At 43.6% G+C, this 15,810-nt stretch overlaps 1 protein-coding gene across 1 annotated transcript in view; it reads right to left on the bottom strand.

Moving 5' to 3' along the window:
* The window catches only part of LOC309415053 (Golgi phosphoprotein 3-like), a gene marked incomplete at both ends in the record, with an annotated part of 47,872 nt that extends 33,206 nt beyond the window's left edge, over positions 1 to 14,666 (bottom strand). Inside the window, one exon of the mRNA XM_082012444.1 lies at positions 14,454 to 14,666. Within this exon, the coding sequence (XP_081868570.1) occupies positions 14,454 to 14,666 (213 nt within the window). The remainder of the gene's footprint in view (positions 1 to 14,453) is intronic.
* Between the last annotated feature and the right edge of the window lie 1,144 nt (positions 14,667 to 15,810).

Below are 15,810 nucleotides of genomic sequence, written 5' to 3'. Positions count from 1 at the left end.
TTTCAAGTAAAAACTAATTTTGTAGACAAGCATAAAGGGAAATTAAAATAAAGTTTATAATAGAAACTTGTTACCATATTAACTTTGAAAGCTCAGACTTTCCACTCAGGTATGGCAAAGCACAGAGCTAAGACTAAGATCTTATTTCTGCTTAAAGAATAAGTTATCCAAAAATCCATGTTCATTAGACCATTTCTCTCCCACTACCTCCTGTAGCATTTATTCACTTTCTCCTCTTCCCATGCCCCTTACCCAAATTCCCAAGCTCACACATGTCTTCCTGTTCAGTTATCCATTAATCACTTGAAACTCTCACTTATTAAATACTGTCCATTTCCTAATGATGGCCCTGTGCCTCAATGTTACCCAACCTACCTTATCTTCCGCTCCCTACTTTTACCTTGCCTCTTCAGCTGTACTCCCCCACCACCACTGTGACACACTCTCTCCTACTGCATCCCCCTTCCCCACCTCATTTTACCGTGACATATAATACATTAACTTTTCACTTCCAGGTTTATAAAGATCTGAATTTCTGTGACCCTCATGGATTTCCTTAGACCTGTTCACACAAATGGTGTGGACAAGATAGCAATATGTACGCTATATATGGTGAGCAGCCATCTTATTCTTGTCTCTGCTCCAAGAGGGGGAAAGCCACATGATTATATTAGCATACGTACAAGCAAGTAAGCCTTACTAATACGCTGGGTTTAGCTTTGCTGAGCAAAGCGCAAACTCTTGCAGCTTCTTCCTACTTACTGTAGGAACACCCCAGCTCAGATGTGCATACAAAAGAGCGCAAACATATACTAGGACCCAGTCTCCTAAAGATGCTGGCATGCAGAGCGCAACAGGAGACAGGGTTCATACACATAGCCTGCAGGAAAGGAAGGGACAGGGAAGAGACCCTGAACAGAAATGCCCTACCGATGTCCCTTAAAACTTTAACTTACATTATTCCCTAATGACGTCCTTTCCCAGTTTGCCTCCAAGATCCCTGACTCTCAAAAACTTCACAAAGCTATACTAAAAACGGAATAGGGTCCTAAGACTTGCAAAAAAGCATTTATAAGGATTGCTAGAAATTATGAGAAATCCTACATAGACAAAGAACTAATGTTGTTCAACAGCTGAAACATTATCACCCCAGCTGTGAAAAACCTAGTAGGATCATCTGTTTATGCTATAATAAAGCCATAGCAAGATGGGCAAACTATATATAGAGAAAACACATACACATTAGCTCTGACAACACCATAGCATTCTAAACTTGGTGGCTATTCAAATATTTTGTTGAAGCACTCAGTACTAAGTATTACAGAATAAGAGCTATTGCAGAAGTATTAAAGCACACTTCTACAGAACACATGGATTTCCAATTTTTCAAGACACTCAAAATTTGAATTTCTAGATATTTAAAACCTGTAAGTTGCTCAAAAGATTTCATAAATCAAAGACGCTTTCTCCATCTCTGATCCCAAAAGGCATTACAGTAATGACCACTATAATTTACTAAGTGTGTAAACAATCAGAAGATTCTAACATGACCAGACTGCCTGAAGGTATTTGCCAAAGATCAGTGCCAAGTGTGTTAGCAATTTCTACACAATCAATGCCACTTTAAGAACTTACATGAAACTTCAAAATCATTTAACTTAAGCAAAAAACAGCCAACCTTCATGGAAGAGTCATTCAGTTACCTCTTACATTGTTCTACTCAGCTTCCAGGCAATTGTCAAGCTAGTTCTATTAAAAAAAAAAATTCAGTATCTTCTCTATTCCAAGTGCAAATTAAAGCCACCCAGCAGCAGCAGTGCAAAAACTACAATTAAATTCTGTGCTGGTTTTAGCTGGGATAGAGTTAATTTTCTTCATAGAAGCTAGTATGGGGCTATGTTTTGGATTTGTGCTGGAAACAGTGTTGCTAATACAGGGATGTTTTCATTATTGCTGAGCAGTACTTACACAGAGTCAAGGCCTTTTCCATCTCTCACACCACCCCTCCAGCAAGTAGGCTGGGGGTGCACAAGAAGTTGGGAGGAGACACAGCTGGGACAGTTGACCCCAATTAGCCACAGGGATATTCCATACCATATGATGTCATGCTCAGCATATAAAGCTGGGGGAAGAAGAAGGAAAGGGGGGACGTTCAGAGTTATGGTGTTTTGTCTTACCAAGTAACCGTTACGTGTGATGGAGCCCTGCTTTCCTGGAGATGGCTGAACACCTGCCTGCCAATGGGAAGTAGTGAATGAATTCCTTGCTTTGCTTTGCTTGCGTGCGTGGCTTTTGCTTTACCTGTTAAACTGTCTTTATCTCAACCCATGAGTTTTCTCACTTTTACCCTTCTGATTCTCTCCCCCATCCAACTGGGGGTGGGGGGGTGGGGGGTGTGTGTGAGAGGCTGTGTGGTGCTTAGTTGCTGGCTGGGGTTAAACCACGACAAATTCTAGATGGCATTTCACATTTATATACATCACACCCCTCAAAATACTCACTGAGAAAGTCTCTGTAATGGATTACAGAGTGAAGGCTAAAAAAAAAAAAAACAAAAAACCTACCTTCCTTCATAGAAATGAGGACAAAATACTTATGAGACCACATAATGTTTTACTTCAGAATACTTTAATTGTTTTACTTCAGAATACTTTATTTGTTTTACTCATAAGAGTTTCTAAAAGTCTCTTCCCACTACGGACATATACATTCTCTCTCTAATTTTCAGTTAACTCCTAATAGGACAGCAGCAGTTCTACTATAACTAGCACAGAGCAGAAAAAGGTGAGGAAGAGTAAAAAACTCTGATTCAAAAGAAAGGAAAAGAAAAGAAGCACTTGCAGAGTTCCAACCCTGAGACTTCAAGATACGTACATGGTAATTAAAAAAAAAAAAAAAGTGTTTAACTTACTTTCTTAAGGCCACCTGTTTACAGAGCCTTCTACAGAAAATATAGAATGCGGCTGACAACACATTCCCTGATCTAACCCAGTGAGTTTCAAGTTACTATAGATTACTTTGCAGACTACAGAGCCATGGCAAATAAAAATCAGCTTCATAAGTCTTTCAAAAAAGCATCATAAAGTCATGTAATAGTCTATGAAGATAACTGAGGGTTACAACAGCCTGCTCACCGTAAAATAAAATAAAATAAAATTATTTCTTTATTTTAGCAACAACAGGCCCCCAGGCCCATCCTCAATCCACACAGACTCATATTCAGTATTAGAAGTCAGTGTTAGGTCAAAGTCTTGACCCTAACTCAGACTCAATTTACATTTATTAAGAACCACAACAGCAGAGCTTCTCTGGGGTAATGCATGTAACACTGCCCAGTCTAAACATCTTTCTAAATGCCTTTTCATTTTATATTCAGACTTAACAGTACTCCTTAAACACTCACCTAACACCCTCTACTTAAAAGCAAAACAAAAGATCTATTGTGATGAAACTTAAATAAACCAAAGGGGAAACTTCTGAAAAAGAAACATCACCAGAGTTATCTGAAACCCTGAATTCCTGTTCTCAGGAAATACCAAATTCTTATTTTATGAAAAACACAAACAAAGAGACTTCAAAATTTAGTAAAGACGACAATTTCTGAAACTTCTTTTCGAAACAGCATAAAATGTTTTATCCCTTTTCAGCCATGGTAGCCCCATGAGAAGGACAGCTGTCCAACCTGGAAATAAACAGAAAGCCAAGAAAGACAACAATTACAGCCCCTGAGGAGTCTGAAAGTCCTATCTCTGAGGCAATATATCACAGAATCGTTAAGGTTGGAAAAGACCTCTAAGATCATCAAGTCCAACCATCAACCCAACACAACCATGCCCACTAAACCATGTCCCAAATCGCCACATCCACACGTTTTTTGAATACCTCCAGAGATGGCGATGCCACCACCTCCCTGGGCAGCCTGTTCCAATGCTTGACCGCTCTCTCGGTGAAGAAATTTTTCCTAATATGCAATCTAAACCTCCCCTGGTGCACCTTGAGGCCATTTCCTCTCTTTCTATCACTTGTTACTTGGGAGAAGAGACCAACACCCACGTCACCACAACCCCCTTTCAGATAGTTGTAGAGAGCGATAAGGTCTCCCCTCAGCCTCCTCTTCTCCAGACTAAACAACTCCAGTTCCCTCAGCTGCTCCTCTTAAGACTTGTGCTCCAGACTCCTCAACCAGCTTCGTTGCCCTTCTCTGGACACGCTTCAGCAACTCAACGTCCTTCTTGTAGTGAGAGGCGCAAAACTGAACACAGTATTCAAGGTGCGGCCTCACCAATGCCGAGTACAGGGGCACGATCACTTCCCTACTCCTGCTGGCCACACTATTTCTGAAACAGGCCAGGACGCTGTTGGCCTTCTTGGCCACCTGGGCACACTGCCGGCTCATATTCAGCCGGCTGTCAACCAGAACCCCAGGTCCTTTTCCGCCGGGCAGCTCTCCAGCCACTCCTCCCCAAGGCTGTAGAGTTGCATAGGGTTGTTGTGACCCAAGTGCAGGACTCGGCACTTGGCCTTGTTAAACCTCATACAGTTGACCTCAGCCCATCGATCCAGCCTGTCCAGATCCCTCTGCAGAGCCCTCCTACCCTCCAGTAGATCAACACTCCCACCCAACTTGGTGTCATCTGCAAACTTACTGAGGGACCACTCGATCCACTCAGTGAAGGGGCGAGGCGAAGGGCTCCGGAGCGAAGGATCGCACCGGGGGACCCTTCCTGAAGCGGCAAAACCGCGAAGGCGGCAGCACAGGGAGAGAGAGTGTGCCCCAGCCCGCCCCCCCCCCCCCCCCAAACCAAGCCAGCAGAGCGGGCTCCTGACGAGCAGCAGCTCTGACTCAGCGTGGGCAGGGACTAGAGCAGCAGCAGCCAAAGTCCCTCATATACAAGAGCAGCCCCAGGGAGCGCAAGCGACCTGGAGCGCGGAGAACAGGGCAAGCAAACAGGACGTGGCATGTCAGAAGGATGTGGCGTGTCAGTTTGCACGGCAGTTCACACAGGGAGTGCAGGGAAGACGTGTGGGCAGGGCACGGTCCCCCCCAGCACTAGAGGCTCTCTGACGAGCGGTCATCGGCCTTCCAGAAGAGGCTCAGCCATGGTCTCCACTTGGCTGAAAACCGTGGCCCGAAGGAATATGGCTACACAGACAGAGCTCCCGCTCAAGCACGCGCCTGTCCAGGTGTCCAGCTGCAAAGAGTGCCTGAGCCCGTCACTTGTGCCAGAGACCAGCGGAGACAACACCTGTGTGCGATGAGACGAGGTGAATGATCTGCTCAGCCTGGTGGCAGAGCTAAAAGAGGAACTGGAGAGGAGGCTGAGGAGCATCAGGGAGTGTGAAAGGAACATACATTGGTGGAGCCACACCCTGACATCCCTGAGGCAGGGGCAGCAGGTGGAGGTTCCACAAGCAGCAGGGGATCCCCTACCCTCTTGTTGCCAGGCAGAAGGAAGGGACCTAAGAGATGAGGGAGAATGAAAACAGGTCCCTGCTCACGGCGGCAGGCGAATCCCCTCCCAGCCTCCCTCACCATCCCAGCTGCCCTTACGCAACAGGTATGGAGCTCTGGAACTTGAGGGCCAGGAACATAAGGACCCTGATGAAGGTCCATCCAGGGGGTTGCCTAGGGTGAGTCAGCCAGCCACACGCATCAAGACATCCTCTGTTAAGAAAAAAAGGAGGGTAATTGTCTTAGGCGACTCCCTTCTGAGTGGTACAGAGGGCCCCATATGTCAACTGGACCCAACCCACAGGGAAGTCTGCTGCCTCCCTGGGGCCCGGGTGAGACATGTCACCAGAAAACTCCCTGGTCTGGTTCGGCCCACTGATTACTACCCCCTGTTGGTCCTCCAGGTTGGCAATGATGAGGTTGCACTAAGAAGCCCAAAGGCAATTAAAAGGGACTTCAGAGTGCAACAGAGGTGGTGGGAATTATAATAAGGTTATATAGATGTAACCATAAGAACATTATGCACCAGCAATGCTGCTCAGAAGTCCACCCAACCTTTCCATCTTGATTTAAACATCAAGGATCTAATCAGTATGTAACATTGTAATTGTATAAGATCAGAATTAAGAGTAGTATGTCTCGTTCTTTGATAGCAAATAGAGAACAGTGTAACTAGTCTGAATGGTGTAGTATAACAGAGTGAAGGCAATTTTTCTGTCTTGAAATAAAGACTTTGAAATGAATAATTTTGTGTTTGTGTTAACGATCCGTGAAGGACCATTTGGTATTGCCAAATTTAAGTGAACTTAGAGAAAAGGTAATTCTGGCAGGGGGAGATCGCGACCACCGACTCGGAGACCACCCACTCAAGAAACCCTCCGACCCAAAAGATCAAGGAAGTAAATTCTTAGAAAGTTATAGTGAGCATGCATAGTCATTTACATGTTAGGCGAAGAATTTTTAACCAATCATTGTATAGAGGATGATGAATATGTATTTGTGTATCTATAAAAGAATGTTTCTTAGACTGATTGAACAAACACGATTTGGGGAGGAGCTATCCCCCGTGTTCCCGGTGCCGTGAATAAAGAATGCCTGCCTTTTAACACTACATAGGTGTTACGAGGTTTATTCCCGATTTCGGTGACATCATTAGAGAGATGCCCAGATCTTGAAGAAAGAAGTAATATACCTGGGATTTGTGATTTCTAAGGGACCGAGACAGCTCAGGAATGACTGAAAAGAAGCTATTTGCAGGACTCCAGAACCGACCACGGTAAAAGAGCTTCGAATCTTTTGGGGAATGACAGGTTGGTGCCGGTTACGGATCTATAATTATGGACTTCTGGTTAAACATCTGTATGAACTACTGAAAAATAGCCAGACACAATTAATATGGGCTGATGAAGCCAAGAGGGCATTCAAAGAACTGAAACTGGAGCTAATGAGGACTCCAACTCTGGGCCTGCCTGACATAACAAAGCCCTTCTGGCTGTTCTCGTATGAAAGGCGAGGAGTGGATTTGGGAATTCTAGCCTGGAGGCTGGGTCCTCACAAGCGAGCAGTAGTGTACTTTACCAAACAATTGGATGAAGTCAGAAAAGGATGGCCAGGAAGCCTTCGGGCAGTGGCCGCCGTTGTTTTGATTATTCAAGAAGCCTGAAAATTCACTTTGGGGCAAAAGATGATTGTGCACACTTCCCATGCTGTAACTTCCGTTTTGGAATAAAAAGGAGGACATGAGCTCTCGCCATCAAGGTTCCTGAAATATCAAGCAGTCCTGATGGAACAGGATGACGTAGAAATTGTCACATCTACTGTTATCAACCCTGCTTCTTTTCTAAGTGATAAGCAGGAAATGGAGACTGTTGTGCATGACTACATAGAAACCATCGAGACAGCGTACGTAAGCAGGCCTGCCTTGAAGGAGGAGCCACTGGAGGAAGCTGAACACACTTGGTACACTGACGGGAGTAGATTTGTAAAGGATGGAGCTCGAATGGTGGGGTATGCCGTGACCACCACAGACCAAGTGGTGGAAGCAAAGTCACTCCCTAAGGGTACCTCTGCACAAAGAGCTGAATTAATGCTTTAGTGAGAGCATTAGAGCTTGTTGAAGGACTGCAGTGAATATCTGGACAAATTCAAAATATGCCTTTGGTGTATGTAGTTCATGCCCATGGGGCTATCTGGAAGGAACTGGGACTTCTGATGGCCCAAGGAAAACATATTAAGCATGCTGACATGATCCTAAGACTTTTGGATGTGGTACAATCGCCTTTGGCGGTTGCAATTATGCACTGCAAGGGGCACCAAAAGGGTAACTGCTCAGGAAGTGGGGAAGAAATCGGCAGATTATGAGGCAAGAAGAGCTGCGGAACAAGGTGAGGTATTATGTTTGATTTCTGAAAAAGCTTTGGCACTACCAGACTTGGTTGATTATGATGAGAAGGATCTTAGATTAATCAAAGATTTGGAAGCAGAAGTTGAATCATCAGGTTGGGCAAAATTAAAAGATAACAGAATAATAGTTCCCTTTAGAATATTATGGAAACTGGTAAAAGCAGAAGACGACAAGACTCATTGGGGAACTGAAGCCTTGTATAATTCCCTTATGAAGCAAATAGTAGACAGAAATTTGCTTTAAACTGTAAAAAACATGGTTAATAAATGTGAAATAGGCTTAAAGAAAAATCCAAAGGTAAAAAAATAGTGCAAAATTTGGAAGTATTGATAAAGGGAAAGTTCCAGGTCAAAAATTGGCAAATAAACTTTTCTGAACTCCCAAGAAAAGGGGGGTTTCGGTACTTGTTAGTATTAACAGATACCTTTTCGGGCTGGCCAGAAGCTTTCTCCTGTAGGACTAATAAGGCTAGGGAAGTGACACGAGTACTTTTAAACGGAATTGTTCCCAGATTTGGAATACCAGCAGTAATATCTCCTGATAGGGGTACTCATTTTTGTGTGCAAATAGTGCAACAAGTTAGTAAAATTTTAGGAACAAACTGGCAACTACACACCCCATATCGGCCACAGGCAAGTGGACAAGCTGAGAAAATGAATCACTTAATTAAACAACAGCTAGCTAAAATCAGTCAAGAAGCAAATCTACATTGGTACCAAGCTCTCCCACTAGCCCTATTATGAATCAGGGTAAAACCAAGAACTAAAGAGAATTTAAGTCCACTTGAAATTTTGTTGAATGACTTTAGATGACACCTTTTGGGAATTTGAAGAAGTTTGGAACAAATTAACCTCTTGGTTACCAAATTTTAAATGGATCAGAGAGCTGTTTGTACTCATATTAGTTGATAGCTTTTTTATGTACTTCTTGTATGATTTGATGTTCAATATGGTGTTGTCAGAAGAACGTAGATGATTATGTTACACGAAAAAAGAATAAGATCAAACGAAGTCGCAACAGGGAGGTATTTTAATCAATGGACAAGTGATAATGGTATGTTATGAGGGATTGCAAAAGAATTTGCAAGGATAATAGAAAAGGAGGAAATGAAACAAGGATCTAAAACAATTATAAGGTTTCAACATGTGTCACTAATCAACTGTAAGTTTTGCAAATTCCTTAATATATGGAAGGCTATTGATTACATGATTAGTTTGACTTTAGTATAGAATTCTTTAGTCTAATAACTGTGTGATTATGTTTAACGGCCTACTCTCACAGTCCTTGGGCTGTGTTTACCTCAATGCTAACATTGTAACTATGTGTAAACAGTTAATCAGGAGGAAAGCAGGCCTCATGAAAATTAAAACAAAGAAGAGTTAAGAGCAAGGAGTGAGAGATTAAAGAGAACAGAGAAGATATCTTAACCCTGAGAATAGAAACATCCTAGCAGGAATGCTCTAACAAGGATGATAAGAAGGAACTGCTTGGCTGAACAATAGAAGGGGTGAACATTCAAGGAGAAGAAGTTATCCTCAAGAGACCCATGACCATAAAAGGGAAAAAGGAGTAGGGGGCTAACTCCCCAAACGACCACCCGAGACCCCCGCGCAACGCCAGCATTATGTAAATGTAGAGTATAAGCAAGGAGGCGGTGATTTCTTGGAAAATGTGTGAATATTCATGTTTAAGGTATATAAAGGATGAACTTTTGTTTCAGTGCACGCATGTTAGGAGGAGATATCCCCCATGCGTCCAGCGCTGTAATAAACATACCTGCTCTATAACTCTTTCGAGTTGTGAAGTTTGTTTCCGCACATCACTCCATGGAGGAGGACCTCGGAGTCCTGGTAGACTATAAGTTATCCATGGGACAGCAATGTGCCCTGGTGGCCAAGAGGGCCAATGGTATCCTGGGGTGCATTAAGAAGAGCGTGACCAGCAGGTCGAGAGAGGTTATCTTCCCTCTCTACTCTGCGCTGGTAAGGCCTCATCTGGAGTATTGTGTCCAGTTCTGGGCTCCCCAGTTCAAGAGAGACAGGGAACTTTTGGAGAGTCTCCAACAGAGGGCTACAAGGATGATTAAGGGCCGGGAACATCTCTCGTATGAGGAAAGGCTGAGAGACCTGGGGCAGTTTAGTCTGAAGAAGAGAAGGCTGCCAGGGGACCTTATCAGTGTCTGAAGGGTGGCTGCCAGGAGGATGGAGCCAGTCTCTTTTCAGTAGTGCCCAGTGATAGGATATGGGGCAATGGGCATAAACTGCAGCAGAGGAAGTTCCACTTCAACATGAGGAAAAACTTCTTTACTGTGAGGGTGATGGAGCACTGGAACAGGCTGCCCAGAGAGGTTGCGGAGTCTCCTTCTCTGGAGACCTTCAAAACCCGACCGGACGCGTTCCTGTGCAACCTGCCCTAGGTGATCCTGCCTTGGCAGGGGGGTTGGACCAGATGATCTTCAGAGATCCCTTCTACCCCCCCTACCATTTTGTGATTCTGTAAATCTTCAGCAATAAGTGAAGTTTCTGAAAGCCAAACATGAGTAGCAAAGATCCAAGAGAATTTCTGTACCTAACAAAGTGATTTAACATTACCTCACTCTCACAAATGACATTTTAGTTTTCACCAATGAAAGCATAAATAAAACCAGTCTGTCGCAGCAGACTGCAGTACATGACGATTATTTCAGTGTACTTTATGTATATTTCCTTTCAGGAAATAAGGAATTAGTTACAGATCAAATAAGTATTTTATCTTACTAAATATAATTATCTGAACTACAGAAGTAGGTGCTGTGCCTCTATAGCTGCTTCAATTTGTTTAGTTATGGCACATTGTATAGAGGACAGGAGCAGCTGTGTGCATTGCTGTATTTTAATGGATTCCCAACTTGTACCGAGAACTCCAAAAAGGGAAAAAAAAAAACCAAAACCAACCATATAAACACACCTACATGCCCAAAAAACTTAAATGGAATGACAGTTACACAGCACAGCCACCTAGCAACCTCTCAGTTTTCTATGGGACTGAGTTACAAAATGTCTGGAAAAGCTGTAATGAACAAACTGGCCTGTACTCATCTCTTAGCTGCCATTTTTAAAAAGCTAACTTAATGTTTATCACTCCTTACTTTTGGGAGTGATGACCTCAGATGCTTCAGTAGTTCTACAGACTAACCTCCCTTTTGCTGTGGCTTTGACCTATCCTACTGCAATACTGTTTTTAACCTAATACAGCAAAGTATTTTATTTTGGTAAGTATTTTTTATTCCTATAGCAACAAGCTATTGCTCTATTCTAAATGGATGAACATGATCCCCTTTCCCAATCATGTTTCTGAGGGGTTTCCAAATAAGTTGTAGGTGTTCTTGTGATGCTACTTTTGTTCTAGTATATTACCTGCTCCTCCAAGGACACCGCATCTGTCATGTTGTGCAAGCATGCACATATTTTAGCACATACCCCTTAAAACCTATCTTGACCTTGGAATAAATAGTTATGTATACACAGAAGATACAAACGGAAGAGGAACCATTGGTGGAAAAAAGAGCAACCAGCCCACATACATAAACTACATTTTAATTAGACCAAAGGGGGGGGGGGGGTGGCCATGTCCAGGAAGCACATGCAAATGCAGTTAATTGTGTTCAAGCATTAAGAATGGGATTGAGGTGTGCTGTGTTTGGTTTAGCGCAGCTGGACATTCCCATCACTGAACCCTTACTGCAGCAACAACTTAAAAGTTTTGCTGTGATTGCTACAATCATTGCACTATCTTGAAAGTGGGATTCACACAAATATCTAATAATCTCCTAGAAACACTAAACTCATCAATCCGTCACTGTCTGAATCTTCCTGAAAAACTCTCTCCTATGAGTAAAGGTTCTGTCATCTACACTTAAAAATTATAAATGGTAGCTCCTTACATGTGAGGCTTTTTAATACAATTTACATAGCATTAAGCCATATTCTCCAGTGTTTAATATTAGAAATAAAATTACCCAAAAAACCCTTAAAGCCAAGTTATCAATGCAGTTATCAGTGACTTTTCTGAGAAAGAAGCTATTTTTAGGGAAACCTGTTCTTAGGCCAATTGAGGCTCCTTTATTTATTTTAAACTCAACACTAAATTATTTTATCCTGTTGCAATAAAAAGGAGGGATGTTACCAGCTTTAAATTTACTGGCTTTCAATTGAGCTTATAGATCACATACCTGCCTTTGCCTTTTCTCTTACACTTTGTGTAGTTTCACAATTATACTTTACAGACTCTATATTGCTTTTTTCTGCTTGCTGTCATGACAAAATCTCACACAAATGTCATGGGAAATCAATTCTACTGGAAGTAAAAACTTTATAAAAAGCATTTCCAGATGCATAAAGTACCTAAGTTTTGCTTACTTATCATTAGAAAAATAGAGAACAAACAAAATAACCGTTGAAAATGAATCTACAATTTTCAGTTTTAAAAGGGGAAAACCATGGAGACAAAGCAGTTTACATAGTATAAGAGAGAAGTGTACAAGCAGACACAAAACCAAAATACAAACCCTAGTGATTCATGTCTAACAAAGCTCAGAAACGATGTATGCTGCAGTTTGTACGCATAAGCCCCCTACCCTACAGATGACATTATAATTGCCTGACATCTCAACTGCAAAATCTCAAGGGAGGCATGAATATCTGTGCCACTGTACGGAAAAAGTAACTAAGTGATTACAAAGAAATATTTGATTATCTGCAGCATTTGCCACTGCTGCATTTAGCAAAGTTAGATGATTTACAGTTTTGATGCACACTGGTGCAAAGCTGGATTTTTAGGCCCAATGTTAATTATTAACTTTTTATATACTAGGAATACTTACACCATATATTCTTTCTAGGCAGACAGAACATTCCCTGCCTTGAAATCTTTACAGCCTAATGCCCACAAATTCAGAAGATTTAGAACACAATCATGGGGAAAAAAAGGGCTGAAAGATCAGTCTATCCCATCTTCCTCAAGACAAGACCTCCTAATGCAGTTGAAACAACTTTATTACAATGCGCTGTAATAAAGATGTCTGCTTAATAACACTTTGATGTGTTAAGTTTGAATTTCTTAAATTTGAATTTCTTTGAATCACAGTCCTGCCAGATATCTGTCTTGTCATAACTAACTTACTTTCCTGCAACTATTCAGGTATGTAGAAACGTGCATACGTACAAGTCTTCAGATTCAACAGGAGGAAGAACACAACACCAAATACCTACTGACTTTATTAGGACGCCATGGCAAGGTCTGTCTGAAAAAAATGGGATTACAAGAATATGGCCCAAAACACACAATCTGAAAAATAAAATATGTTATTGAGGCAGGTATATATACACAGATATACCCACACACATTAAAAAAACAAATGTTAACTAGGAAAACTACTCTTTAACCTATTCATTATCAACCAGCAAATTTTTTTTAGCTGCAACGTACAGTCAAAGAACATATTACTCAGCAGCTTTCCCTCCCCCCCATTATTCTGTGCTCATGAACACGCACAGTTTTAAGAGCGTTCCACCCAAATCAATGAACTGGCTTCATTAGTTTACTTATCACAAAAAAAAAAAAAAAGCAGGTTGCTTAATTAAATACATATTATAACTCATATCTAAAATAAAGGTATATTATGCTTCACCATACACCACATGAAACTAAACTGACAGGACTGACTTCCTGCAGTGTGCATGCTTTTTATATTGATTACGTCTCAAATGAAACCAAAAATCCAGCACACTGATAGAAGTATACCTTCCTCAATGACTGTTATTCGCAGTATCATGACACCCAATTAAGCTATAAATTCAGTAAAAACACAGAATTACATAATAATGCCATTTCCTCATTTTGACACACTTCTCATTATTCAAGGCCCATTTTTGTCAAATGTATCTCCCTGAAGTTTAAGACATTTTTAGCATGCATTAGTCTGGAAAGTCTCATTAAAGAGGGCTGCTAAGCATCCTAAAGCACCTGAGAACCCCGTAAGTACCATATAGTTGTGTCTGACAACATACAAGGAGTAGACAAGGCTCCCGCATTAGAGCTACGAGTAGGTATAGGAGTATAAATATCACAGGTCTAACCAGGGCCTCCAAGACAACCACCAACGCTGTCAGAGGCTCCAGGTCCCCATCCTCCCCCAAGCCCTATGCTGCCTTCCTTGAGACGTTACAAATATCAGAGCCCCTCTGCAAACCCTTCATCCAAAGAGTGATCAGAAATCTCCACCAGGTTCCCTTTCACCCAACATCCAAGCACCTTCCCCACGTCCTCCAAAATCCCGAGCCTATTCCAGCATGCACCCCTACCCCTAGCAACATCACCGTCCCTGTCCCCAGCAACGCCTCTGCCCCAAACCCACAGCAACACTCACCCAGCAGGCGTCCTTGCCCCTATCCCATCTGCACCCTAGTGCCACTTAGGCTCCCCTTCCCCATCAATGGCCTCCATTAGCCCCCGAATAACCTGTGTCCCCCCAGCACCACTGGGACTCCTCAGCCACCCCCTGCCCAGCACCCCTCACCTCAGCCCGCCCCAGCCCCGCCGCCATGGCTCCGGCCGCACCTCACGGTCCTTGAGGCCCAGGAGAAGCACCTCTTCCATGAGAGTGAGCCGCGTTTCCTTGGAGTCGCCCTTCTCGTCGTCGCCGGGCTCGTCCCGGTGGCCTTCATCCTCCAGGCCGCCCCCCACCCCCCGCTCCTTGTCGGCGGCGGCGCTGCGGGAGGCCTCAGTCCGGCGCTGCACCAGGCCAGAGCTGCGCTGAGTCAGGGAAGTCATCGCTGGAGGCGGCGGGAGGGCAAAGGCCCGCCACGGGGAGAAGGGCTTGGCGACAGCTCGGGAGGGGAAGAGAAAGGACGGGAGCCACTCCTTGCCTCCACCCTATCCGCACCGGGCCAGCGGCCGGCCGGGGGGAGTCATGGGAAGCAGAGCTCGGCCACAGGAGGGGAGACGGAGACAATGACGGTCGGGACGGGACCGGACGGGACCGAACCGAACCGAACCGGACCGGACCGGACCGGACCGGACCGGACCGGACCGGACCGGACCGGACCGGACCAACACCCCCCCACAGCAGCCAAGCTGACAGAGACGACTTCTCCGCTAATATGGCGGCGCGGGCTGATATCAGCGGAGGATGTGGCAGCTGCAGGCGGGGGGGGGGAACGAACGACATGGGACCGGAAAGGGCGGGACCGGGACGCGAGCGGGAAGAGCACACATACCACCACTACCGCCACCGCCGCCCCCCCGCACCGCCCCTCCCGTTGACTGTTGTTGGCCGTTACTAACCGTTACCCGGTGCTGTGGAGGATGGTTAATCCAACACTCTAGGCAGAGGGGAGGGGGGACTGGTTGGTGCCCACCGTGACATAACCCAGGGGCTGGGTAGTACACTATCTTAAATTAATATTTTTTTCTTTCAACGTGCCTTATTTATGACCTTAAGTCTGCTTGATTTAATTTTTAGCCACAAGACCATATCTGATTGCTAGTGCAGCCCCCCAGGAATATATCTTCGTGTATATATGTACTCATCAACTAAGCTCAGGTGAGCACATGGAGCTCTCAACAGTCTTGACTTTAAACCAAGCAAATAGAGTCCCTCGGCTTTGCTGTCGATGAGGCATCTTTTCAAACCTTTAGCCTTTTTGAGTGTGGCGTGCCAAAAACTCAAAACTACTTATGAAGGCTAAATCCCATATATGTTTCCAGGTAGCATATTTTATTAAAGAAAAAAGGTGTTTAGGATGCAAGGATGGCCTATACTTTTTAGTCCACAATTAGGATATTGCATTTGGCCACATTGAGAGATACATAATTAAAAATATATATATAATATGTAAGTAAGATATAAATAAAATGTTTATATAAATATATATATATTTAGGTGCACCCTGTTTACCAAGAGCTCCAAGTCACT

This window comes from Phaethon aethereus (assembly GCF_964289735.1).
Source record: "Phaethon aethereus genome assembly, chromosome: W".
Taxonomy (NCBI): Eukaryota; Metazoa; Chordata; class Aves; order Phaethontiformes; family Phaethontidae; genus Phaethon; species Phaethon aethereus.
The sequence above is the reverse complement of the archived record's forward strand: the minus strand, read 5'-3'. Positions and strand labels throughout refer to the sequence as shown.